The following is a 27,093-nucleotide window of genomic DNA, read 5'->3' as shown; positions in this document are numbered from 1 at the left end:
TGTGTGAAACCCACCTAAAAAGCACGAGACTGGCAGGCAAAGCTTTATCCACCAAATGTTATAATAGAAATATTTTCATAATAACCTAAAAGAGTAAAACAAAAAAAAAGTTTGTGTATGTCTCTGTGTGCATACAAATAGAGAATGTGTGTGTTATTTATTTTTCTAAATTAGCTTACATTCCTGAACTAATAATGTATTACATACATTACACAATATACACAAAAGACATTTAAAAGAATGGCGTAAACTTTTGAAAACAACATTCTATTTATTAACTGTATACAGTGATATTAGCTGCGTAGTAGAGGATCTTTAAAAATCTCAGAGACTTAACAGAAGTTTTCTTCTTGCTACATAATATCTCAATGGGTCTTTCTGATCCATAGGTCACTCTCTTCCAAGGGAAACTTCAGGAAGTTAGGCTCCTTTCAACTTGTGGCTTCTTCATCTTCAACACCTGGCTTCCAAGTTTGCCAGTTGGGAGAAAAACAAACAAACAAACAAAAAACATGGAGGATGGATTTTAATGCACCAGATTGAGAAGAATAAACAGCACTCACTGATGCTCACATTTCATTGGCTGGAATTTGTCAGTTGACCACATCAACTTCAAATGAGAGTGAAAAATACAGTCTCACATTGTGTCCACAGGAAAAAGAAGTGGGTTGGTTGGTGGTACCCAGCGGTCTTCTCCACTAACAATTACAAACATGATAAATTTGCTTTTCACTAAGAATAAAAATCAACAAGTATATCTCAAATGGCTAAATTTGCTGGGTGTTTTCTCTTTTTAAAGATTTGCAAGTCATAATTGCTTTAAACCATCATGAGCTAATATCTTAAGGACCCTGGGATGAGATTTCATTGTCAGCAATAATAGATGCAAACACATATTTGTACTTCTCAGCTCTGATGAGATTATATGTTTTTTCAGCCTCATAACCTAGTTGGCAAAGAGGTTGTATTATGAATAAAGTTAATGTCGGCTATGTGTTTTCTTATAGTTTACTTATGCTTGTATTTTTAGTACTATCTTCGATCTCCAGTTTATTTATAGTCTTTTAAAGTCCGTTCCATTCTATGCATGGGTGTGTGTGTGTGTGCAAGTGTGTGTGAAAACTAGGATATTTGAGACTTAAATCCACTTACCAGGTACACATCAATGTGTAAGGTCACCCCTGCAATTCCTGGATTTGTGGGCCCTTACCCTTCCCTCAAGATACCCCATTTATCATATGTGACATGTGACCATCTAAGGTAGGGATGGGTGGTGGTCCTAGTGTAAGTCCTTATATGAAACAGTAGTCAGGCTACATTGTTTTATATTTGTAGACAAAAATCAATATAGCATCTTGGTATTTTTCCTGCATCCCACCGTCTACTATTCCCTATAGAGTGTGTGCACCCTGTGCTGGAGTCCACTAACCTTAAAAAAAGAAAATATCAAACCTTGTGCCCATGTCAATCAAAGAGTACAATAAAAAGATGATTAATGTTGGGGGAATGAGAATTTGGGTAAACTGAATCCTTTGCCTAACATACTATTGATTGGAAAATATTTTGTGTCTGTCGTGCTTTCAGATTTGTTTCTACTCTTTCTTGGAACACTCTGGCTTTACTTTGTTTTATTTTGTTTTAACCTTAGTAAATGCAAAATAGTGACTCATGAATGGAATTGAATTTTTAATTTCTAGGGACATTCTCAACAGCATGGATTTTCTCAGATGGGCACTGACCGTTAAAATGTTTTGGAATTTGAAAAAGAGGAATGCCTCATTACCCATTTAAAATCCTTGGTTCTAAGCATTGCTTCTTCAGTGAATATCTGGCATTATTTTGATGTCTTGATTTTGAGCTTCACTTTTCATTGGCTGTAAGTGTAGATACTGAAAGTTGTATAGATTTTAGGGTAACCTAGGTTGGTAATAGATCCTTTAAACAAGTTTGTTTCTTTTCGTTGCTTGGTTTATTGTGTTTTATCAAATCAAAGATGCCATCAACTGTAAGATATATATTTTAGATACTCTAAGAAAAAAAAATAAGTTCTGTCAAGTATATCTTTAAAAATGACATAAATTGTAACACTCATTCTCATTTTGTATATGTTAAACCTTGGTGAAAAGGTATACCTTAGAATTAATGAAATATACAATATTCTACTGTCTTCCAGCAAAGGTTTCAGGAAATTTTAAGGATATATAAAGTACAGAAAGATTAAAACATCTTAAAGGAAAATGCTTTTAAGAAAGCAAGATGAATGTAAGAACAAATAAGGAGCAGGATTGAGACTAATTTGGTAACAATCATCATTACATCATATGCCTTCCTGAAGGGACCATAAGTTTAGGTGAAACTGTTTTGAAGTCAGTACAAAAAGGAAAAGGAAATCTTAATTTATTGTGCAGCTTAAAATCATAAAATAAAATCAAACCAGTTTTTAAGAAGAAGTATCAATATCATTGGTACTGAAATGAACAAAAATTTATGTAGAATGTGAGCAACAATAATATCTCATCAATAACCTTAGAGAATACACAGTGAGCATCCTATGACTTTGTGCAGTAGTATCCTCCCATTGAGGTAAGTGGTGTCACAATAAGTCAGTAGAAACACTTTTACCAGTGTCCAGTATAATACTTCTTCTCTCCTGGCTTATCTGCTTTAATGTAGAGTAGTTGGTGTTTTGTACTAGGTGGTGAGAGAGAGATGGACTGAACATCCTTAAGCAAACTAAATGTTTCTCTCAGGCAAGCTTTTGGATGGCAGTGATCTAGACCATACTCTCTGGAGGTTACCAAGAATGGAGCTTATCTATGCTGCTGTTTAAATATGAAACATCATGCCCTAATAGAGACTGGAAAAAATATTAGTTGATATTCTCTAGGGAAAATTGAGTTTCGTCTGAAGAATACGTGCATAAAGAAAAGGCTGCTGGGTATGGCGGCGGGCACCTATAGTCCCAGCTACTCCAGAGGCTGAGGCAGAAAAATGGTGTGAACCCGGGAGGCAGAGCTTACAGTGAGCCAAGATCACGCCACTGCACTCCAGTCTGGGCGACAGAGCGAGACTCCGTCTCAAAAAAAAAAAAAAAAAAAAAAAAAAGTTAAGAAAAGGCTGCTGTACTTTGTATTGGCTCATAGACACTACTGAAACACTTCCTAGGAAATGAGTTCAAATCGCATCTCACCTACAACATGGAAGGATGATCCAGTTCCCAAATGCTCTACTCCATGATTTGCAGCCACAGAAAAATTTTAATATACATATGACTGGCTATTCGTGTTGGCCATAAAAATATCTCACCCAATCATAGATATTTATTTGGGGGGTTATTTCTGAATTCTACTTGCTATTATTTTCTTCAGGAAATGTATACCACAGCAACTGAGTTATAAGGCTTGCCTCATGGCCTTATTTAAAAGTTGAGGGTGCATCTACAATAATTAATAAGTATAATACATTAATTATAGGCTTTCTTTATAGCAATAATTAATTAGTGCCAGTTCAGTCCTATCTTAGATAATTAAATCATAAGACCATATCTTCAAGGTTTCAGAAAGCTGGTTTTCCAGGTCTCAGTATCAGTGGGCATGCATCTGAATTCTATGCAGTTACTATCAGATAATGGGAAGGAAATTTCAAAGACAAAGAGACAGACTAATTCTCTGGGGTTTTTTCCTCTATAAATTATTAATGCATCATTAAAAGATCATTGTTTCTGACTTTTGAGGCTGTGGAAGCATCAATAACTGTGGTTCTTAAGATTTCTTTTTTAATCTGAAATAAAGTGTGAAGTTGTGCTTGAGAGAAATGATCCGTTCAACAAGAGATCCTATTGTGGTAGTTTCTATTGTAGTAGTTTCTGTGAAAGTTTTATCTTAGTTATTAGTGAAGTTGAAATAAGTTTGTATTATCACCTCCTTTTGTGTCAGAATTTGTATAACTTTGTTGGTCCGCCTTTCTCTCTGATGTGTACAACATATAACATACATATCTCTTTAAATCTCACAAATATTCTGCTCTAGGAAATAACTTCTAATAGAGTATAGCAGAAGGTAAGCATGTATTTTATGAGAAAAGGCACAAGCCATATTTGCACTTACTCTATCGTTGCTAAATGAATAAATCAGGTGGTTCAAGGAAGGATACTTTAAGAAAAACATCATTTTGATGTATTACTTGGCAGTTAATTTTTTTTTTTTTTTTTTTTTTTTTTTTTTTTTTTTTTGAACGGAGTCTGGTCATGGAGTAAACTGCAAGCTCCGCCTCCCGGGTTCCCGCCATTCTCCTGCCTCAGCCTCCCGATTGATTTTTTAGTAGAGACTTTCCCGTTAGAAGTTTGGATCTCCTGACCTCGTGATATTGATCAATTTTTAACTGGTCATTAAAACCTGACAAGATTTCTCCTTAGAAGTTTGGTATTATCAAATATATTGCTATATCAAGACTTAACTTCATATTTCAAGTTAGTTACATAAGTTTTCCTCTTTCAGGAATTTTTCATTTATCTTCAGTTGATCCTGGAATAGAGTGTTTTGTGTAATGTTGTCTTCAAACATTCACCCCAAAAATGTCTTGCTTTGGAATTTCTAATTTTTTTAATTTTTACTTGTTTTAAATTTTAATCTTTGTAGGTTTCGGCAGCAATTGAAGGCTTCCCTTGTGTTAGCTGAGTAATCGTAAAGATTGAACTACTTTAGAGCAACACCGCAGTAGAATTCACAAAAAGTTACTACTCATATCTGCAAAGTGCATGAGTCTTTAGGCATCTAGCAAAACAATGCCCAAGTTATCTTGGTTCGGCTTTATTGGTTTTTCTGGAGAGCTCAACAATTTCACCGCATTTATATATGTACACTCTCACTTTTCCAAGTTCCTTGTACCTGCGTAATAGAGGAGATGCTTTCCCACCGAAAGACAGTGAATTGCTTCACCAAGCTGTTTGTAAGGAATCATGATGTATCATGGCACCTAAAATGAGAGGAAGGTTTTACCTGTTAAAAGTCACTGCTGCCGGGCGCGATGGCTCATGCTGGTAATCCCAGCACTTTGGGAGGCAGAGGCAGGCAGATCACCTGAGGTCAGGAGTTTGAGACCAGCCTGCCCAACATGGCGAAACCCCATCTCTACTAAAAATACAAAAAATTAGCTGGGCTTGGGGGCGGGTGCCTGAAATCCCAGCTACTCGGGAGGCTGAGTCAGGAGAATAGCTTGAACTCAGGAGGCAGAGGTTGCAGTGAGCCAGGATTGTGCCACCGCACTCCAGCCTGGGCAACGGAGCGAGACTCTGTCTCAAAAAAAAAAAAAAGTCACTGCTCTGTCTTTCACTTTTTTTTGCTTTAGCTAGACTCCTAGATAAATGTTTCTGAAAGTAAAGTTTATAATCCATACAAATCTTAGTTGTATGCAACGAATGCAAAATGCCTACACCCAGACTTACCTGATCAGAAGCTCTGTGGGTAGAGTCCAGAAATTTGCCTTCTTACAGGAATCTAGGGGAATGTTAGGGATAATAAAGTTGGAAAATAATCATGCCAAATTTTAGCATTTCTTATATTTTAATATGCATATGAATCAACTATTAGTAGGTCTGGAATGGAGCCCGTAATTCTACATTTCTAACAAGCCTGGATAACACTGATGCTCTCCACAGCTCACTTGGAGTATCAGTGTGCTAAAGTTGTTCAGCTGGCTGCCCCACGAGTAAGGCTTAGACAAACTACACTGTCCTGTCGCTGGTTTCAGGAAGCAACAGAGTTGCTCTGTCACAAGTCTCAGGTCCTTCTCACATTTCAAAATCAGTGTAATGGAGTTTCCAAGACAAAGTGCCTTAATGCCCTGACTATTGCTTATTATTATTTTGGAGAAAGAAGTATTTCATGTCTGTTGAGCTTTTAGAGCCTAAAAGTAGAGTACTGATCAAGTAGAAGAGACATAGTCAAGTTGACAAATTGTCTTAAAATACAACACATTGCAAGAAAGAGAAATGAATGAAATGGTCTTGGCCACTGCACTACTGCCATTGTGCAGGAGTGGTGGGTCTACTTTAGGACTTTAGGTCATGAGCAGTCTATACCAGCCTGGGTCTCAGTTTTATACTCAGATCGCACCATTAACATATCTGAAAACAATGGTGCCTATTATCTGACTATTTCTTAGTTTTCCACTGGCCAAGGTTCTCCTGGGACCATTATTAGATTAAGGTCCAAGGACCCTTGAACACTTACATTCTTACCTGTGACCTGCAGAATTTCTTCTCTTTAAGGAGAGGCAGAGAGATTGAGGAAATATTTGGGGTAGGGCTAGGGCAAAGTTGAGTATTCTTATAGGTTGTGGTTAGGAAGTCTGCAGAGAGGAGGATGTTGAAGATTTAGCGGGAAGTTGGCACAGCTAATGCAACAGTTCTGGAGGATGTGATTAGGAAATTAGTTAAAGGGGTGATGGTAATAGCAGGCTTTTCCTGTTTTAGGAGGGATAGAGATAAAGATGGGTGCAGAAATAAGTGAGTTTGGTGGCAGGTAATATATGTTCCTTTTAAAACTATATGAATTTGGAGAAGGAAATGATTACTGCTAAGAAAATTAGCCAGGAGATATTTCTAGGAGGAAGTGGAATTGAGTCAATGGCACTAAATGTGGTAGAATGGTATTATAAGATAAAAATGATTTGATTTAACAACCTGTTAACTAACTTAAGTGGACTCTGCTACAGGAGGTGAGAGGATTAAAGCAAATTTCACTGGGCTGAGAAATGAATGGAAAGAGAAATGGACACTTTGAACCCACGCTTTTCTTTTAAAAAAAAACTTGGCAGTGACTAATAAAATCTGAATTTCTTAACTTGGCTTTCAAAGCCTTGCAAAGTTTTGTTCCATTACATCTATCTAACCTTACTTTCCAAATGATTTATAGGTTTGCTTTATTCTCAAGTAAGACTGATTTCCTTACTGCCTTGGAAAACATGAACTCCATCTTGAGATGTGTCAATATTCATGCTATTACTACCAGTTTTTGTTGCAGGGACTTTGCTTCCCCCGCACCCCCCTCCCCCACCACCGCCCCCCCCCTTTTTTTCTCCCTATTGTTTGCAAATGGATAGGAAAGAAGAATGTGTGGATCTTGAGTGATCCTTGCCTTGGGTGAAAGTTAAGAGTGGGAATTAGAGAGAATCCCTGGTTGGGGCAGAGGGAGACCTAACATCCAACCAAGGATTTCCATAGAATGAAACATTTGTTTTGAGACAGAAACATGTTTTAATAACATATTCTCAGTGTTTGCTTACAAAAGGATTTCTCTGTCAAACTCTTCCATTCACTGAAAGAAAACAGCTTCTGATGTATCTTAAAGAAAGTGTGCTTACATTTGCCTTTTATTTCTGGATTTCTCTACTTGTCCTCATAGGGCCCATGTTCTAGTAACATATTCTCAATGTCTGCTTACAAAAGTTTTTCTCTGTCAAGCTCTTTCATTCACTGAAAGAAAACAGCTTATGATGAATGTTCAAGAAAGCATGCTGACATTTGCCTTTTTAAAAATACAGATTCAGGGGGTACAAACGCAGTTTTGTTACATGGATATATTGTGTGGTGGTGAAGTCCAGAATAAGCCATTTCTTACAAGACTGCCAACAAGCTGCATTAGACACTTAAAAAGTCTCTGAGTACCATCTACCAAGACCTACTGTCAGTCTGCATATCAAACTTACGCACAGATACCTGCAATTCCAGCAACTGGGCCACCTTGTGGCTCCCACCTTTTGATCAAAATGTGTTCCTGCTGCTCTGACTTCTCTAAGGCATCCAGTTGTGGATGCAGCTATATTCGTATGCAGAAGCTGACGGCACTATTCATTAGAATTAATAATTCTGATATTCCCTAACTGACTTGAGAGGTGGTGGGTGGATCCATGGGACTAGGTAGTCATTTTCTTCACTAAAAATCTTTGATTCCTGATCTTTAGTATATCTTGGTTCTTCATGACTGAGCAATAAATTTCTTTTTTTTAATTTAATTTTTATTTTAAGTTCAGAGGTACATGTGCAGGTTTGTTATATAGGTAAATTTGTGTCAAGGGGGTTTGAGGTACAGATTATTTTGTCACCCATGTATTAAGCCTAATACTCATTAGTTATTTTTCCTGATTCTCTCCCTCCTCCCAACCTCCACCCTCTGATAGGCTCCAGTGTGTGTTGTTCCCCTCTATGTGTCCATGTGTTCTCATCATTTAGCTCCCACTTGTAAGTGAGAACATGCAGTATTCGATTTTCTGTTCTTGCATTGGTTTGCTAAGGATAATGTCCTCTAGCTCCATCCATGATCCTGCAAAGGACATGATCTTGTTCTTTTTTAAGCAATGAATTTCCTTATTGTTCTTTGATTTACCCATAGAAGAGCATTGTTACATAGGAACCCTAAGATCTACTATTTGGTTAGTTATAAGAGTTTTGAAATACTTTTGTCCTTCTTTTACTTTCAGCTGACACAAAGAGCCCTAATATGCATTTTCTAGACTGAGACTGTTGAATACATCAGATATTACAGGGCATTGCAGGAAGATGGGATAACATAGTTGGTTAATATTTCACTAACATTTATAAATATACATTAACATATATAAATAATGCCTTTGAATGAAAAGACAACCAATAGGACACAAATAAATGTTGTGAGACAAATGTAGAGAATAAATACATTTTAAGATTATTTTGTCTTTTAGCAGCCTCTCATTGTTTGAAGGAAAAACAAGAGGAGAATGGTGAGTTCTCAAGTTCCAAAGATACAGCATAGAACACAAGAATAATTTAGCCTTTTGTATCTCTGGAGCCATGTGAATTTGAAGAAGTTCTTTTTTTCACCTAAGGTAACTTCTCTAAGCTGAGTTTCCCTACCTGTAAAATAACAAGATAGAACCGAAGTAGATGGATATGAACTTTCAGAATTTTAGATGTAAATATAGGCACAGCTCAAGAAGAGTAAAAGCCTTTAACATACTTGGGAAAAAATGACACTTCAGGTGGGAGAAAAGGAAAGTGTGCAGTAGTGTAGAGTGGCACGCATTGTCATAGGGTGGCAAGAGAACGGGCAGGACAACTCAGGAGGAAGGTAGGAGAGTGGGACTAAATCAGTGCATTTGCATAGCAAGGGCTAGGTTGAGAATTCCCAAGAGTGGTTAGTTTAAAAAGATAGACCCAACTTTTTCACCTACTAATGGATCTAAACTACTTTTGCTACTTCCATTTAAACATTTGATATACTGGCCAGAAGTGAGGAGCAAGAGTCCTGCATATGCTAATCTTAAATAATCTGTCTCTAATTTACTGAAAAGTTTATTAAGTTTATGGTAAAAAGAGAACCAAACTGAATGAGAGGATATTTTAAGTTTACAGTAAAAAGTAGCCGGGCGAGGTGGCGGGCGCCTGTAGTCCCAGCTACTCGGGAGGCTGAGGCAGGAGAATGGCGTGAACCCGGGAGGCGGAGCTTGCAGTGAGCTGAGATCCAGCCACTGCACTCCAGCCTGGGCGACAGAGCGAGACTCCGTCTCAAAAAAAAAAAAAATAAAAAAAGACATCTGAACCGAGTGAGAGGCTTTCTTGGTTATTTACTATGTAAATATCTAGAATGCTAATTTTAGAATAAACTGGGCAGAAATGACGTCTTTTCAATCTTGAGTCTTCCCATCCAAGAACATGGGATGTCTCTGTATTATGTACGTCTTCTTTTATGTTCTTCACTAAAATGTTATTTTCCCCCATGTGACTTTCTACATGTTATGTTATGGTTATTTCTGATCATATAAATGTATGCTTATTGTGAATGGCATATTTAAAACCACATTTCTCCTTTGTTACTGCTCTTCCATTAGGTTTTTATTGTTTATATTGTATCTAGCCACCTTGCTGTTTGCTCTTGTAGTAGTTGGACTTGTTTGTCTTTTAATTATTTTTTATTTTCTTAAGAATCATATTCTCTATAAGATGTAATTTAATGTCTACTCTTCTAATACATACATATCTTCTTTCTTTTTCTTATCTAATTTATTAATTTGTCCTCCAATAAAACACTGAATAGCAGTGAAAAGCATTGAATTGTTTATTCCAAGCTGATTAAGACATGAGCCTTTATGGAAGCCCATCCCTTTCTTTCTATTTGCCTCTTTTCCGTTTCTTCCCTTTGTGCTCTTCTACCATGACTACATGAGAGCTTTTACTAAATAAGGATTGATTTGCTTCATCTGAAAGTAATCACATTTTTCTTAGGAACTTCCTGGTAATATTCCATGGTTTCTTTTTCCCACAAAACTGACATTTTCTACTGGTTTGCTATTATTTGCATCACCTAAACTATGCCTAATGCAGTAACGCACCATGACATATAGAAGGCTAGAAACGTGTCAGCCCCTCCAGAAAATGAACCCACATTATAGTCGTGTAGCAATTTTGGTAGAGTCATTACCAGCTTCTACTTCTTAAAAATGTCAATTTATCTAAAATTAATAGCTCCTCTCCACCCATTTTTTCTAATTTGTGAAGTCTAAAAAAGTAGATTATGAAACATCTCATAATTATGTATAAAATGAGAATAAATTACATCTCAGTGAGAATAGGGAGTATTTTCCTCTGATAAAAGGTGCCTGGCCTAAATGCAGATGGTAGAGATGGTTGCTGTGTTTGCTTAGGGGACTTCTGTGCTTGTTTCCAGGTATTGGCTGTTCTGGGGAGTTGAGGTTCTTGGAAGAGTAGTATGTTCATTGTTAGACTAAATCTTCATTAAGGAGAATGCTCCTGCACCTCAGAAAAGCAATCTTCGTGACAAGCTGTCTTTTTTTTTTAATGATTGCCTCGTGTGGGTGGCACTGAAAAGATTACAATGTGTTCCTCATTGCATACACATTTTACAGCTAAACCAGTATTATCGGATATTCTTATATTTAATGATTTTGCCATTTTTTGGCTAGTGTTTGTACTTAAATGACCTTATAGAATCTTTCTTAAGTTCACTGTACATAATTATTTAGCAATCAAAAGAAAGCCAAATATGACAGCTTCCAACCCTGCACTAATCACCTCTTAAGTATTGGTTCTATCTACACACATCATCTTAGTTTACATTTATTCAATCCTTTTTTTTTTTCAGTGTTATCTCTTTCTCTATAAACTGACCAGATATTAATTGTGACTTTGAGTAATTGCTTTGATTGCTTTGGGATTTGGAGTAAACATCAGAAGCTAACTCCATTTGGAACTTTTTTGTAGACTGGGTTTCTTAACCTCCAATAACATCTTTAGTCTGCTAACCAGGGTAAATATCAATGAAAATAAACCACAGAACCTACATTCTTGTGAAGCTGATAAAAAAAAAAAAAATACAGCAGTAAACATGACTGGCAACTTTTGTTGAACAGAATATGGAACAGTTGCATTCATTTCCCCTCCAAACTTCTCACTGGTGGAAAATAAAGGTTCAGAAGTTTATAGGAGATAGCAAGTTGCTCAAAAGATAGTAATAGCCTCGCTAGCAAATTAAATAGCTCTAGATACAGTGTTAAAAGAAATTTGGCAGTTGAGATATGTGTCCAAATTATGATACTTAGAAAAACAGTGATAATCGATTCATATCTCATTATGATTCTAGAATTTTAGCTGGTTAACTAAACATTGAGTCTGAATCATTTATTCCCCTCACATAAAATTTACCATTTTATTTATTTTATTTTATTTTTTGAGATGAAGTCTTGCTCTTGTCACCCAGGCTGGAGTCCAATGGTGCAATCTCAACTCACTGCAACCTATGCCTCCCGAGTTCAAGCGATTCTCCAGCCTCAGCCTCCCGAGTAGCTGGGATTACAGGCACCTGCCACCACGCCCAGCTAATTTTTGTATTTTTAGTATAGATGGGGTTTCACCATGTTGGCTAGGCTGGTCTTGAACTCCTGACCTCAGGCGATCTGCCTGCCTCAGCCTCCCAAAGTGCTGGGAGTCCTTGGAAAATAACATGTAAGTTATTCAAAAGTCCTTGGAAAATAACATGTAAGTACTGGGTGTTGGCTACTCATTATTTATTAATTGCTCATTCATCTCTGCCCTGACTTACAGGGCTCAGCACTGGATATTGGTTCTCCTGGCTCAGTACTCAGAGGCACTTCCATTTTTGCTTTGCTTCCTTGCCACCCTGACGCTGGGTACTCCAAGGAGCACTGTACTTGTCAGTCTGTAAAAGTGAGTGAACTTGAAACTTTGAGCTACTGGCAAGTATGCTATTTCTGGTTATTCATGTGCTTTTGTTTTTCTACAGGAAATAAATGATAACCATTTATTTGTATGCTAATCCATATAATTCCACAGTTTCCTTGGTAAGGCTATGTGATGAGGCTAAGTGATGTGCATTCATGATTTAATAATGAAATCCCATGATTTAATAAACACAGAGATTTAGAAATTGTGAGGTAACATGACACTTCTAGACAGTTTTGCAAAGAAGTTTTACAGTTTTTCTTTTCTATTTAAGGTGACTACACTTGTCAACACAAGCAACAAAGGCCCATCTGGTAAAAAGAAAGGGAGGTCAAAGAAAGCCCATGTACTAGCTGCCTCTGTAGAGCAAGCCACTCAGAACTTCCTGGAAAAGGGTGAACAGATCGCTAAGGAGAGTCAAGATCTCAAAGAAGAGTTGGTGGCTGCTGTAGAGGATGTGCGCAAACAAGGTAGGCAGAATGATGTTATTGTTCGAGGGGAATCTATACGGATGTGCAAACAATGACTTTTTCTTTAGAATCAATGGATATTTACTCAAAGAGGAAGTCTGACGTTTTTTCCTTTCTATCTGCACTTGTTTTTAATGTTTGCTGGATGTGGTACATAGAGCTGTTTTTGTTGTTGCAGTATGGTACAGCTACAAACACTCTATGTCTGCTGTTACTTCAAAATCTTCAAGTTGTTTTTTCTTGGTAAATGAAAAGAGACTTTGCATCAAACTCAGGTTTTAGAGAGAATGGGATGGGAAGACCTAATGTTTATAGAGTCATGGTAAAATCAAGTTTCTATGGATGAAGAGGGAGAAGAATGTAAGGTACTGTAAGAGAATTATTCTTCTTTTTCTGCGAGTCCCAAATTCATATTTTCAGTTCACAGATTTCCTCACAAACGTAGCAAGCTGGCTACCCATTAATGAATCAACTACCCCTCTAGCTAGCTAGCTATCATGCTGTTGATTCAGCATTTTAAAATTTTGATTTGTAGTAAAATATACAACATAAAATCTTAACTATGGCCGGGTGCAGTGGCTCACACCTGTAATCCTAGCACTTTGGGAGGCTAAGGCTGGTGGATTGCCTGAGCTCAGGAGTTCAAGACCAGCCTGGGCAACACAGTGAAACCCTGTCTCTACTAAAATACAAAAAATTAGCCAGGCATGGCAGCATGTGCCTGTAGTCCCAGCCACTCGGGAGGCTGAGGCAGGAGAATTGCTAGGAACTGGGAGGCGGAGGTTGCAGTGAGCCAAGATTGCACCACTGTACTCCAGTCTGGGTGACAGAGTGAGACCCTGTCTCTTAACAACAACAACAAAAAATCTTAACTACTTGTAAGTGTACAGTTCGATAGTGTTAATGATATTCATATTGTTGAGCAAGCAATCTCCATAACTATTTCACCTTGCAAACGGAAACTCTATACCTATTAAACTATTCCCCATATCCTCCTCCTCTGGTAATCAGCATTCTACTTTTTTTTTCTATGAATTTGACTGCTCTAAATACCTTATATAAGTGGAATCATACATATTAGTATTTTTTTGACTGGCTTATTTCACTTAATGTAATGTCTTCAAGGTTCATACATGTTGTAGCATGTTTCAAAATTCCATTGTATGTATATACCACATTTTGTTTATACATTCATCCATTCACAGATGTTTGCGTTGCTTCCACTTTTTGGCTCCTGAGAATAATGCTACTATGAACATAGAGGTAAAGATCTCTCGTTAATACCCTGAGTTCAGTTCTTTTGGATATAGACTCAGAGGTGGTATTACTGGATCATATGATAATTATATTTTTAATTTTTCAGAGCCTGCATGCTATTTTCCACAGTGGCTGCACCATTTCCATAGTAGTGCACTCCTACTAATGGTGCACAGTGGTTCTCATTTCTCCAAATCCTCACCAACACTTGTTTTATTTTGTGAATTGTGTCATCATAATTGGTGTGAGGTGATATCTCGTTGTAGATTTGATTTATATTTTCCTAATGATTACTTATGTTGAGGAACTTTTTATATGCTTCTTAGGCATTTGAATATTTTTTTCGGAGAAATATTTCCAGTCTTTTGCCCATTTCTGAATCAGGTTGTTCGGTTTTGTTGCTGTTGTTAAGTTATAGGAGTTCTTTATATAGTCTGGATATTAACACCTTATCAGAAAGTGATATGCAAATATTGTCTCCCATTCTGTAGATTGCCTTTTCACTCTATTGTGTCCTTTGACACAGAGAATTTTTAAATTTTGATGTAGTCCTACGCAGTATCTGTAGTTGAAAGTTCTAAGGACCATGAAATCAGAACAGACACCTACTCCCAAGCTTGGTCTCTCTCTTGCATTTTCTATCTTGAAGAATGCAATGCATATCTATTCAGTTGCATGTTGCATAAATCTTGGTGCCATTCTTGTTACTTCCCTTTCCTTCCAAATGTAGTCTATTGTAAAGTTTCCTAGATCTTACCTCCTAAATATCTATTTAATGGACCGCTTCCTGTCTCAGTTATTCAAAGGCACTATGTTTTCGTGCCCCAGGGCCTTTATATATGCTGTCCTTTTCACACATTTCTACACTTCCCAGCTCAAGGAACACCTTCTCAGGGAAACTTTATCTGAAACTCCTGTCATACTTTTTAATGGGTCCTTTCCTTGTTACTTTTCACAGGATAATTAAGTATTTGTGAGGTGACTGTCTTTAATGCCATACTATAAATTAATAAAGGCAGAGACCAGACCATGTCTCTTTTGCTAATCATTGATTTGCAATGCTTAGTACTCATTAAATATTTGTTGAATTATTGAATTAAGAGGTGAATGAATCGTCCGTTCCAATTCTTTTTGCAAACCTAGCACTGTATCAGTTCACAGATGTATATTTAGTACCTGGAAACAGCACCCTCCTTCCACACTAACAAATACCGTTCCCCATGCTGTCCTCTTCTTCTTCCTCATCCTGTCCTTCCTCCTAAAACCTAATTTCATTTCTATGGTACTAATTTAAATTATTACTTTAATTTGCAATGTTAAATGTGCCACATTTTATCAATTGTGGACAGAGTATATTTGCGTATGTGTTTTGGCAATGCGAAATCTTCTAAGTTTTCAGGTGCATTTGAAAACTGATATTCCTTCTGAACTGCAGATGGATGCTTGTTTGTTTTCATGCATCTATAGGCTGGATGGTTCTTTTATTTTTTCTTTTGTTGTGGGTTCTTTAGGTTGACTGCCATATGATGAACTGCATGCACTTAAAATTTACAATATGATAAATTTTGACAAATGTATACATCCATGAATCCATCTTTGCAATGAAGATAGCAAAGGTATTCATGGTAGAAACTGGTTTGATTGGCCTCTGGGCCTCTTTTGAAAACGTTTGTCTTTTATGATGAGAAAATTTTCCCTTTAGTTTCTCCAAAACCTCTTAAGAATTCTTTTGTCATTACAAGTTGGTTTTCACACATTCTGTAGAAACTAATCTTTTCATTTTCTTGAAGCTTACATGAAATGGTGTTCTTGTGGATATAATATAATAAGCAACACAGTTCTTGACCAGACTATCCTAGGAGTATTAGAGTAACAAATTTCTACAGATGCTAATTGAAGACAGCTAACAATGGTTGCTCTTCTAGAGGATATTTCAAGCTTGCTTTTTATAGTATCCATTTCTTGTTACAAAACAATTCTATATCAGAAATGATGGCCATGTCTAACCTTTATAAAGCTCAAATGCCATATACTCCTTCTCTTGAACAGTGTCAAATTCAAGGAAGCATTACTATAGTATGCAAAATAACCCCAAAAATGGGTAAAAGTCTTTAAAATTCGCTTTGTTATTTTTCACTCTGCAGTCGCTCCCATCCGCGGCACGTGCCTCTCAGGTGTGAGTCGTGCACCTCCTCCCTGACAGCAAGGTCCTTAGTCTCTTGTTTGAATTTGATGCCCAGAAGCTCTTATCTCCATTCTTTGCATTCTCTAGCACAGCTCGTTGTTATGTAATCCCCTTAGCTTATCTGGCTTTACCTGATTCTCCTGCTTGCCCATTACCCAAATTTTATTTACCAATGAGAGCCTGCATTGATTTTCAGAGAGAGGTAGAGAGAAAGGAGCTTGTGGGTAAGGAATATGGAATGGGACGAGATATTTAGTTAATGGAAACTTTAAAACACTGTATCTTTCCTTCTATCATAGAAATCTATTTTCTAATTTGGAAGATGATATTCAGAAATTATGGACACACTGACATTTAGAAACAAGAACCTCTTTTAAACAACCTCCAGCATCCATACATGACTTATTTATTAAATGACATGTTGTGGGGAATGAAATCTGTTAGCTTTACTATTGCATCGTTTCTGTTTTTATTAAAAAGTATTGTCACTTTTTGTTTTCAGCATAAATGCCAATTTTCATATTGTACATGTCCATTTTCAGATTTTTAATATACAACTGTTTTTTCTTTTGAAGTTTCACAGCATTCATTATAATTACCCAATCTGTCAAGATTATAGATGGAATTGTCTATTTAACTATGTTATTGTTGTATCTCATATGGCTAAACAGTGTTATTTGAATTTATTATATATATTATTTATATATATATTAAATTTATATATATAATTAAATATATATATATATTCTCTTTTAAACCTAAGCTGCATGCCAGATCTCTAAAAGTTTTCAGTATGAGTGGTGACTATATTTTTACTGTAGAATATTCCAGTAGAAGATTTCCCTATATCTGTAAAAAATATTGGAGTAGGTGTTGTGCTGAACTCCTATGGACTCCAGTGGGGATGACGCCAGGATCACGGGACCAAAGAAGAGACCCAGAGTCAGCAAATGAGACAGGGAGTTTTATTGGGGGGCTTACCTACAGGGGAGAAGTCCAGTGGCAGCAGGCTGGGCCGAAGAACCACAAACATTTGTGAGAGGCATGCAGTTCATATAGCACTTTCATGTAGCACCATTTACCTAACAACCTTCACCTGGCAACCTTCATTCAACCCAAAAGCCCCTCTACACCCCATGTTCCACGGGCTGGGCTAGGGGCTCAGATGTTACTCATAGATAAGGAATGAATCTCTGGAGTGGCCACTCCCAGATTCCCTAGCTCAGCAAACACATTCAGATGCCTCTGCCATACAGGGACATTCTCGGAGTATACGTAAGTTTTTGCTCTCAGGTGCATTTACATACAGTAGGCTTATGATAGCATTTATATTTAAAAGAAATAACAAAACTAAATTGTCTAAAAGATATTGTATTCAAAACTTAGAACTGTGATGCTTTAGACTTTGGGAAAAACAGGATATCTAGTTTGGTGTTTGCGTTTCTGCCTTCCTGTCTGTTTAATTATGACTAAAGTATGTGATATATGCATATTATCTTCCTAGTGTAAGTTTAAACAGTATCAGAATAGGAACAATGAGATTTATATATTTCTTTCTTCTCCTGAAGCACTTGGCGTGGTCCTCTAGCACACGGTAGGTGCTATTAAGGAAGGAGTCTTGTGAAATCAGGGAAGCATTGGCAGTTTGGTTAAGATATCCAACTTCTAATCTTACTTTGACAAATAACTAGCTGAAAAGCAAAGTCATTTAACCACTTTTAGCTTCAGTTTCTCCATTTTTCACATACAATTATTGTGTTTACCTAAATGATTTCTTTTACTAAATGAAGTCACAGGGGATTTAAAAATAACTTTAAATGTTCTATAGATGTCAGAGTAGATTTATTAATTATAATTTATTAAATCAGTGTGTACTACCTATAGCAATGTGTACTACCTTTTGGTTAGTGAACAAGCCCCAGCCTTTCCAAGCAGGATGCTAGACAGCTGAATCAGTATCTAATAGCCTTCATGAAGAAGACTGAGTAGCTCGGTATGACTTAAAGTTGGTGGTAGTTGCATGCAGGTGCCTGCAAACTATGAGTGGATAGTTGTGCAGCTAGTGAACCATTCATAGAAAATCTTGAAAACAAGGAATGCAAAGGAGTTATCACAATCATTTCTTCATATTGAAGCTCTGGGCCAAGGAAAGCTTAAATCGGGGAATTCCAAAACGTTTTTAGTGTTTACCACGAAGATTTTCCTAGACTGAAAACTTTTTCTTGACTATGCACTAATTGAGGGGTTCTCAAACTTTAGTGAATACTAGGGAAGATCTCGCACTCTTTATGTCCAGGCCTCACTCCTCTTCAATTAAATCAGAATCTCTGGAGTTGAACCCAGGCTTCAAGATGTTTATAGCTCCTCAGGTGATTTCATTTTACAGCCAATTTGTGAAGAAGCAGACTAAGCCCCTTCTTGCTTATCAGCCCAGCTTAGATTACTTATCAACCCATGGTAGTTATTTAGTGTTTTACATTTGGCAGGTGACAACAGGCAGTCATTATACAAGGTTTATGAGCTTACTGTTTACTTAGAAGTAGGTAAGTAAGGGCCGGGCATGGTGGCTTGCGCCTGTAATCCCAGCACTTTGGAGGGCCGAGGGGGGCAGATCACGAGGTTAGGACATTGAGACCATCCTGGCTAACACAGTGAAATGCCGTCTCTACTAAAAATTACAAAAAATTAGCCAGGGATTGTGGCGGGCACCTGTAGTCCCAGCTACTCGGGGAGGCTGAGACGGGAGAATCACTTGAACCCAGGGGGTGGAGGTTGCAGTGAACTGAGATCACACCACTGCACTCCAGCCTGGGTAATAGAGTGAGACTCTGTCTTATGCTAAATGATGTGTTACCAAGCCTGACATTCTGTAGGTACGCAGGAATATATGTTAAGTATATGCTGGGCAGTCAAATCTATAGGGCGGTTAAGTATTTCAGGAGTTGTGGAAAAAGAAAGATATATAGCTGAAATTAACAAGAAGGAGGTAATGCTTCAGCTGAGCATTGATTAAAAATTTGCAAAGACTAGTGGGACAAGAATTTCAGGTTTAAGATTGGTGGGATAAGAATTTCAGGCTTTATCTAATTTTCAAAGGCAAAGAAACAAGAATGGCATTGATAATTGGAGGTTGGATAAAGAAACCCTGATTTGATGAAACATTTCATATTCAGGTACAGTTGGAAATATAAGATGGCTGGGCGCGGTGGTACACGCCTGTAATCCCAGCACTTTGGGAAGCCGAGGCAGGCAGATCATTTGAGGTCTGGAGTTTGAGACTAGCCTGACCAACATAGTGAAACTCTGTCTCTACTAAAAATACAAAATAATTAGCAGGGTGTGGTAGCTCATGCCTGTAGTTCCAGATATGCGAGAGGCTGAGGCAGGAGAATCACTTAAACCTGGGAGGCGGAGGTTGCAGTGAGCCAAGATTGTGCCACTGTACTCCAGCCTGGGTGATGGAGAGACTTCATCCCCCCCCCAAAAAAAAAAAATGAAATATGATAAGGTGATGGAACAGACCCAGATTGGGAAAAGTATAGACAACATGATGAAAGGAAGAGAGAAAGGGAAGGAGGGCAGAAGCTAGCTACCTGGCTGGCTGGCTTCTACCCACTTAAATGATATTTTAGAAAGATTAATTTGGCAACATTATGAAAGGCTGACTAAATCAGAGAAAAACTGCACCCAAACAGATTGGTTAGGTGTGATCATAATGTCAAGGGAAATGAAACAAAATCTAGTACTTTGAGGGTCCAGGATTGAGGAAGTGGTAATGGGAATAGAAAGAAGCTAAAAAAAGTTGCAGACATTACAAAAAAAATATATACATATATGATCTTTTTCAACTTACTGAAGGGGAGATAAGAGCCAAAATTTGTTCTAAATTTTTGACCCTAGGCTAGTTAATTGGGAAGTCTTTAGGAGTGACAGGGGCAGGCGAGAGCGTACGGGTTTGATTTTAAACATAGATGAATGGGGACGACCACCTGGCAGAAGGGCAATGCCATGGTGAAATGGAGAAATTTGGAAGTACTTGCCAATAGAGAGACAGGATTAGAGGGATGAAGGTATAGTTTTGGAAGAAAGAACAAACTAGTATTAGAAAATGAAATAGAAATAAATTAGGAAGGGAAAGCAATTCCTGAAAAGTACCCAGCGAACAAAGACAGAATACTAAAATCCAAGGGACTAGGATATTTCTTAAAGGAGATAGTGATCAATCTAGACTCCAGAATGTTATTGTAGTCATATCAGAGTGTTCGGAGATTGTGGAGAATGAATAATGAGAAAATGCTTTGGATTTTGCTAGACAGGTGTCATTAATTATATTCAAAAGTGCATTTTCAGGAAGCCACAAGGGCAACCGCTAAATGAAAAGAAGGAATCCATCCTGAAAAAACAGAATAGATGGTGAAATAATTGATGTAGGTAGGAATGCTCACTAGACTCTCTTTTGGTTATCATTGCAATACGTATTGAAAGTATTTATTTTTGCCTCTGCAGATAGTCTGGTACTCAACCAAGGGCCTCTGTGTTATTATTTTGTGTATCTCTGCAGCCTGCACATAGTGAACACTTCAGGCATGCTTTAGAAGATCATCGCAGAATGTAAGGAGAGAAATGGAGAGGAATAATGGGGAGACATTAAAGGCAAGCACAAAATTATAACTATTTGCCTGCTTGATTATTGTTTCCAGCCCAAAAAAGAAGTATCAGGGTATATATGAAGAGAAGGAACCATAACTACAATACAAAGAAAGAAGGTTCAGGGTTGCATGAAGTGATGCAGAGAGGAAATTTCTTTATCTAGAAAGCAGGTAGGGAGGAGAGATAATCCCAAAAATGTTTTGTAGAAAAGGTAAGAGCAAAAGCAGATTGGATGAAATGATCTCAATTATTTTGAACAAAGACAGAGGTTGTTTTAATGGACCGTGGGTAGCTGATACTTGACCACTGTTGGAGATGTTTTTCTATTTTTCATCTGTTACTGCCATCTGTGTGGGTCTCCCATACATTTTTTAGGGGATTTTATTTACTGAGTACAGCTGACGATTACTCCTTTCTGGGATGCTGCTGAAAAGGCCAATTTTTATGAGGCATAATTTGCCTAAGAATTTTGTATTTAATTCATTTATATGGTGTGTAACTGCATCTGTTAGAAATGGGGTGTTCACATATGGTAGTCGGTAATCTTATTCAATTTGAAATAGATTAGAAAGCTGTGCTTTGCATGATAGGCATCCTTTCTCAAATTTTCTCAATAGGCAAATCCACTTAATGGTGTAACACAGCATTGGTTGTATGCCATAGAACTTATAGAGAATCCTTAAAACGCCTCCTCTGTCACCCCTTATTGTCTCTCCACATTCTCTTAAGCCATGGAGCAGTTGCTTACATTTCCTGCCTTCATTCGACAACAGCATTTTCATATTGCCCACTCTGTCTGAGCAATGACAAATCCAAGCAGCTTAAGACATGACCACGCCACCGAAGTGTATTTGGCCAGCGTGCAGATGAGATGCACATGGTCCTAACTCAAAACCAAGGCGAATCTTATGGAGCAGAGCGACAAAGAGGTGCAGGTGAAAGAGGCAGCCTCTTCATGGGACCATTTCCTAAATGAAAGTGATGGCCAAGCCATTCACTGCTCATGCAGTGTTTTCTTTGTTATGACAACCTCAAATTTGAAGTGATATGGTGATATCAACAAGTTCCACTATTTTCTTTTCTTTTTTTTTTTCCCGAGATGGAGTCTTACTCTGTCACCCAGGTTGGAGTGCAGCGGCGTGATCTCGGCTCACTGCAACCTCCACCTCCTAAGTTCAAGCTATTCTCTTGCCTCAGCCTCCCAAGTAGCTGAGATTACAGGAGCATGTGCCACCATGCCTGGCTAATTTTTGTATTTCCAGTAGAGACAGGGTTTCACCATGTTGGCCAGGCTGGTCTCGAACTCCTAACCTTGTGATCTGCCCACCTAGGCCTCCCAAAGAGCTGGGATTACAGGCCTGAGCCATTGTGCCTTTCATTTTCATTCAATCGATATTAAGTAAATGATGACCAATGGGCTTAGACAGAGCAAGACAGAAAACGTGACAGAGCATGAGAGAAAGGTCTCCTTCACATATCTGAGAGGTCATAAGCCCTTGCTTCCTAATGACCTGGTGCCTCCCTGCTTCTCACCCTCTTTGGTCCTGTGGTGTTAGTGGAATAAGAGGACCCAACAGATACTTCAGTTGATGCCAGCTGTGTGAACTCCTAGACTGAGAGCTGGTCAGAGACTATTTCCCTGATCAGGAAGCTCCCTCTGTCACACAGCCCTGCCCCTCCTCCTTCATTTGCCCTATAAATACATAAAGCAGCAGGGTGTGGGTGTGGTGGGCGTGTCCTTGCTACTGCAGCACTTTCCCCAAGGATCAGCGTCTCTAAAAAGGAGAGTTGCAGGAGGTGGCAGGATTCTGTTACTCCTCTGTGTGTCCTTTTCTTAAGTATCCCTGGCTTTATGCCTTTACTCCTTATACCCTGAATACTTGAGTCTCCTAGGATATTGGGCTTCCTTTCTGTGCTGTGCGCTGACACTTCACGGCTGCCTGACTGCCTCTGTGTGGGTGGTACCTTAGTTACTGTGTTCTAGTATGGGCTCTTGCTGGTCTTAGGGTAAGATTTCACTCCTATATGGGGAGTGGAAGGGCTATTTCCACTGAAGGGGGATACCTTTGGGAAAGAAGAGTATTCTAGGACAGAAAATGGAGATACAACAGGCAAATCCTAGGTAAGAGACGGGAAAATAACTCATTTATATTCTCTCTACGGATCTCACTTCATCAAGCCTGGACTCTGCTGAGTGTAGATCCATTACTTTTTACAATGATACTATTCACAGCCAGGTACTGTGGCTCATACCTGTAATCCCAGTGCTTTGGGATGCTAAGGTGGGAGGATTGCTTGAGGTTAGTAGTTCAAACCAGCCTGGGCAAGATAGCAAGACCCCCATCTCTACAAAAAATAAAATAATGAGCTGGACATGGTGGTACACACCTGTGGTCCCAGCTACTCTAGAGACTGAGGCAGGAGGATAGCTTGAGCCTAGGAGTTTCAGGCTGCAGTGAGCCATTCCATTTCAGCCTGAGTGACAAAGCAAGACCTTGTCTCTTAAAAAAAAAAAAAAAGATACAGTTTGAGTAATGTAGTAAAGTGCATGTGTACTAGATCCAGCAAAGGCAGACTTTGAAGTTGGAATGGAGGATGTCTTTCTTCAGTCTATGAGTGCAGCTGAGCTAGAGATCTGATGGTGCTCCCCTATGGCCGTACGCTGCTACTCACTGTCTTTCCAGTGGCTTCTCCTCCCCTTCCTTATAGAAGCTTCATTTTACAAGTGTTTCTCAGAGTGAAGTTCACAGACCACCTGGTTCAGAATTCCCTGGGTGGGTATGGGAGGAGTCCATGAAAATTCATCTTGATGAGTCTAGCCATAACTCTAGATTCAGTGTGTCTGGGGTGACCCTGTAAATTTTATTACTAGATAGCACCCCAAGTGACTCTTACGCTTCTAAAGTTTGAGAATCACTAAGTTTAGTACATCATTATCAACATCATTTCAATTAGTTTAGGTCTCTTTTCCATGGAAAAGTATGCTATGTAGGAATGAAATCAATTCTCGGAAGGTTTAACATCAGAAGTTTAAAAAATACCAAAAAACCTAGAGATACACAAAATGACAAAAAGACAAAAAGAAGTTTGATGTGAAAATATCATGAAGAAAAATGCATAAACATGAAAATGTCATATACCCTTAGGATTCATCTTAATGCAAATTTTAACATTTGCAATAAGTTCATCTGTTGCATATTTTGTTAAATAAAATATATTTGTATGCCAAAGTTTGCATTAGCTGAGGGCCCAAGAGTACTCCAGGTCAGCACAGAGCCCTTTGTGTGGCTTTTATTGCAAGACATTGGGAGATAATGACATATTATTCTTTCACCTGGCCTCTCTTTCTGGAACCCTTGGCTTTTGAAAATGCTGTATTCTTTCAGCAAAAATAACAGCAACAATAGCAATGGTTTATTGTTTGCCACGTCATTTGTAAGAAACTTTGTATATATTCTCTCAAAGTCATCCTGTTTGTCATTTGAAGTATCATCCATACTTGTATAATATGACACTGATACTGATCTCCATGTGCATTGATTAATTCTACAAATATTTTTTGAGTATTATGCACAGGCACTATTTTGGGTGCTGAGAATATGGAATAAAGAAAACAGACATTATCTGCCAATAAGAATATTACATTTTGAGATGAGACAAGTAAAATATGAAACATGATTATAGGTTCTGGAAGTACAATTTAAAAATGAAACAACCAAAAGCATGATTCATGAAAAAAATTGGTAATTTGAATTTCATATTAAAACTAGAAACTTTGGCACTGAGAAACATAATGCTAAGAGAATATAAACAAGCCATAAACTGCAAGAAAAAAATTGATAAATTACATATTTGATGAAAGACTTATATCCATAATATACAAAGAACTCTTAAAATTCCACAAGATAACCAGTAACTCAACATAAAAATGGGTGAAAGCCCTGAACAGATACCTCACCAAGGAAGACATGCAGATGGCAAATAAGCATAAGAAGCAATGTTCAGCATCATTTGTGATTGGGAAAATGCAAATTAAACAACAATGAGATTTTAATATATCTTTACTAGAATAACTAAAATCTCCAAAACTGACAATACAAAATGTTGGTGATATGTGGAGCAACAAAGATCTCATTCATTCGGAGGTAATATGACATAGTCACTTTGAAGGACAGTTTGGCAGTTTCTAAAATAAAACTAAAGATAGATTTAATTGCCTTATAACTCAGTAATCACAACCCTATATATTTACTCTGCTGATTTGAAAACATCTATTTATATGACATCACCTAATTTTGTTCCATTTTCTAAAATAAACTTAGAATAATTTTAGACTTACAGAAAATTAGCAAGGATAGTACAGAAAATTACATATACTCTACACTTATTTGTCACAATTAATAAACCAATATTGATAGATTATTAACTTAGCAGAGCATAATAATAAACCATAATTATAAACTTTTCTGCTTATATGCTTAGCAAAAATGGCAAGAACAAACACAGCGTGAATGCCAAACTATTCTTATTTTTAAGCTGACTTGGAAAGAATGGTAAATTATACATCTGTATGAATACGAATCAGAAATCTAGTTTAGAAGATTGCCAATTCAGGACTGTTTCTTTTAATACTCTTTTTTGAAGTCTGAACTTACCAGTCTAAGTAAAGCCATTCTTGCGTTTCACAGAAAACATTTCAAGAGGCATGCAAGGATACAAAATACAGAAAGAGAATGAGAAATCCATGGAAAATAGAAAAGACAAATATGGTCGAAGACTCAAGAAGAGTCAGGGAGGCCGGGCGCGGTGGCTCAAGCCTGTAATCCCAGCACTTTGGGAGGCCGAGATGGGCGGATCACGAGGTCAGGAGATCGAGACCATCCTGGTTAACACGGTGAAACCCTGTCTCTACTAAAAAATACAAAAAAACTAGCTGGGCGAGGTGGTGGACCCCTGTAGTCCCAGCTACTCGGGAGGCTGAGGCAGGAGAATGGCGTAAACCCAGGAAGAGGAGCTTGCAGTGAGCTGAGATCGGGCCACTGCACCCCAGCCTGGGCGACAGAGCGAGACTCCGTCTCAAAAAAAAAAAAAAAAAAAAAAAAAGTCAGGGAAGTGACTAATGCACATATACATTAGTGCCTATGCAACCTGTGCAAACGTGTCCACCTGAGAACAGAGCCACAGGAGGCTCAGTGGGTGGGGCTCGCTTTGCAGTAGAGTTCAGGTTCAAATTCCAACTGCAGCTTTTACGATGCCGGTGCTGTGTGACCTGGGAAAATTATTTACCCACTCTGTGCCAGTGTGCTCATGAGTTCATTGGGGCTCATCTTACATTCATTCCAGGACTACTGTGCAGAGCAGATGACAGGATGCATGTAAAATACTTAGCAACAGACCTAGCACACCTCAGGCTTGAAAACCCTGGTGGACGTTGCCTTTATTGCTAACATCATTATTATTCTTGCTACAACTGGACAATAGATTGGGCTCTTAAGCTTTCTAACACATCAGTTGTAAAGTTTATGACAAAATGATGTTTTTAATCATAAAATAAAATAGTCTTTCAGATAGATCATGAAACTACCTCCATTTCATGTGTAATTCACTTTAAGGAAAATTCCTTAAACAAAGTGTTTGATTTATGCATAAAATACTCTGTATTACCACATAAAGAAACCTGGCTATCAAGCATTTTCTCTCTAAAAGCTAAGTCTGTAATTCAATCAAAAATGCATTTGATATAAACATCTTGAATAAAAACCAGATAAGATTGTTCAAGACAAAGCTGATTCACTGATGTGTTCCTAATTCTGATGTCAGTGACTTGATGCAAACCAGGCAGTCTTCATAAACTCTGGACCTCTCAGAAACCAAGACTGGGCAAGCATGCTTCTAGATGTGACTCTTCTTTTTTTAAAACAAAAATAATAATTTCAAGATTTATTTCAGATTTGAGGAGTGCATGCGCAGGTTTGTTACCTGGTTATGTGGTGCGGTGCTGAGATTTGGGATACAATTAACCCCGTCGCCCAGGTAACTGAGCATAGTACCCAAGTTAGTTTTTCAGCTCTTGCCCCCCTCCTTCCTTTCCTTCTCTAGTAATCTCCAGTGTCTATTGTCACCATGTTTATGTCCATCAGTATGCAATGTTCAGCTCCCACTTACAAGTGAGAACATGGGAAATTTGGTTTTCTGTTCCTGCATTAATTCACTTAGGATAATGGCCTCCAGCTGCATTCATGTTGCTGCAAAGGGCATGATTTCATTCTTTTTATGGCTTTGTAGTATTTGCTATTGTT

General features: G+C 37.9%; 1 protein-coding gene across 3 annotated transcripts in view; it reads left to right on the top strand.

The window, feature by feature from the left end:
* CTNNA2 (catenin alpha 2) overlaps positions 1 to 27,093 on the top strand; it is a 1,178,402-nt gene that overhangs the window by 251,293 nt on the left and 900,016 nt on the right. For all 3 annotated transcript variants that reach the window (XM_050752972.1, XM_050752976.1, XM_050752977.1), the window contains one exon: positions 12,507 to 12,702. In XM_050752972.1, coding sequence (XP_050608929.1) covers positions 12,507 to 12,702 — 196 coding nt within the window. The remainder of the gene's footprint in view (positions 1 to 12,506; positions 12,703 to 27,093) is intronic.

This window comes from Macaca thibetana, chromosome 13 (genome assembly GCF_024542745.1).
Source record: "Macaca thibetana thibetana isolate TM-01 chromosome 13, ASM2454274v1, whole genome shotgun sequence".
Taxonomy (NCBI): Eukaryota; Metazoa; Chordata; class Mammalia; order Primates; family Cercopithecidae; genus Macaca; species Macaca thibetana.
Note: the sequence above shows the minus strand (reverse complement) of the source record. Positions and strands in the feature narration are given on the sequence as shown.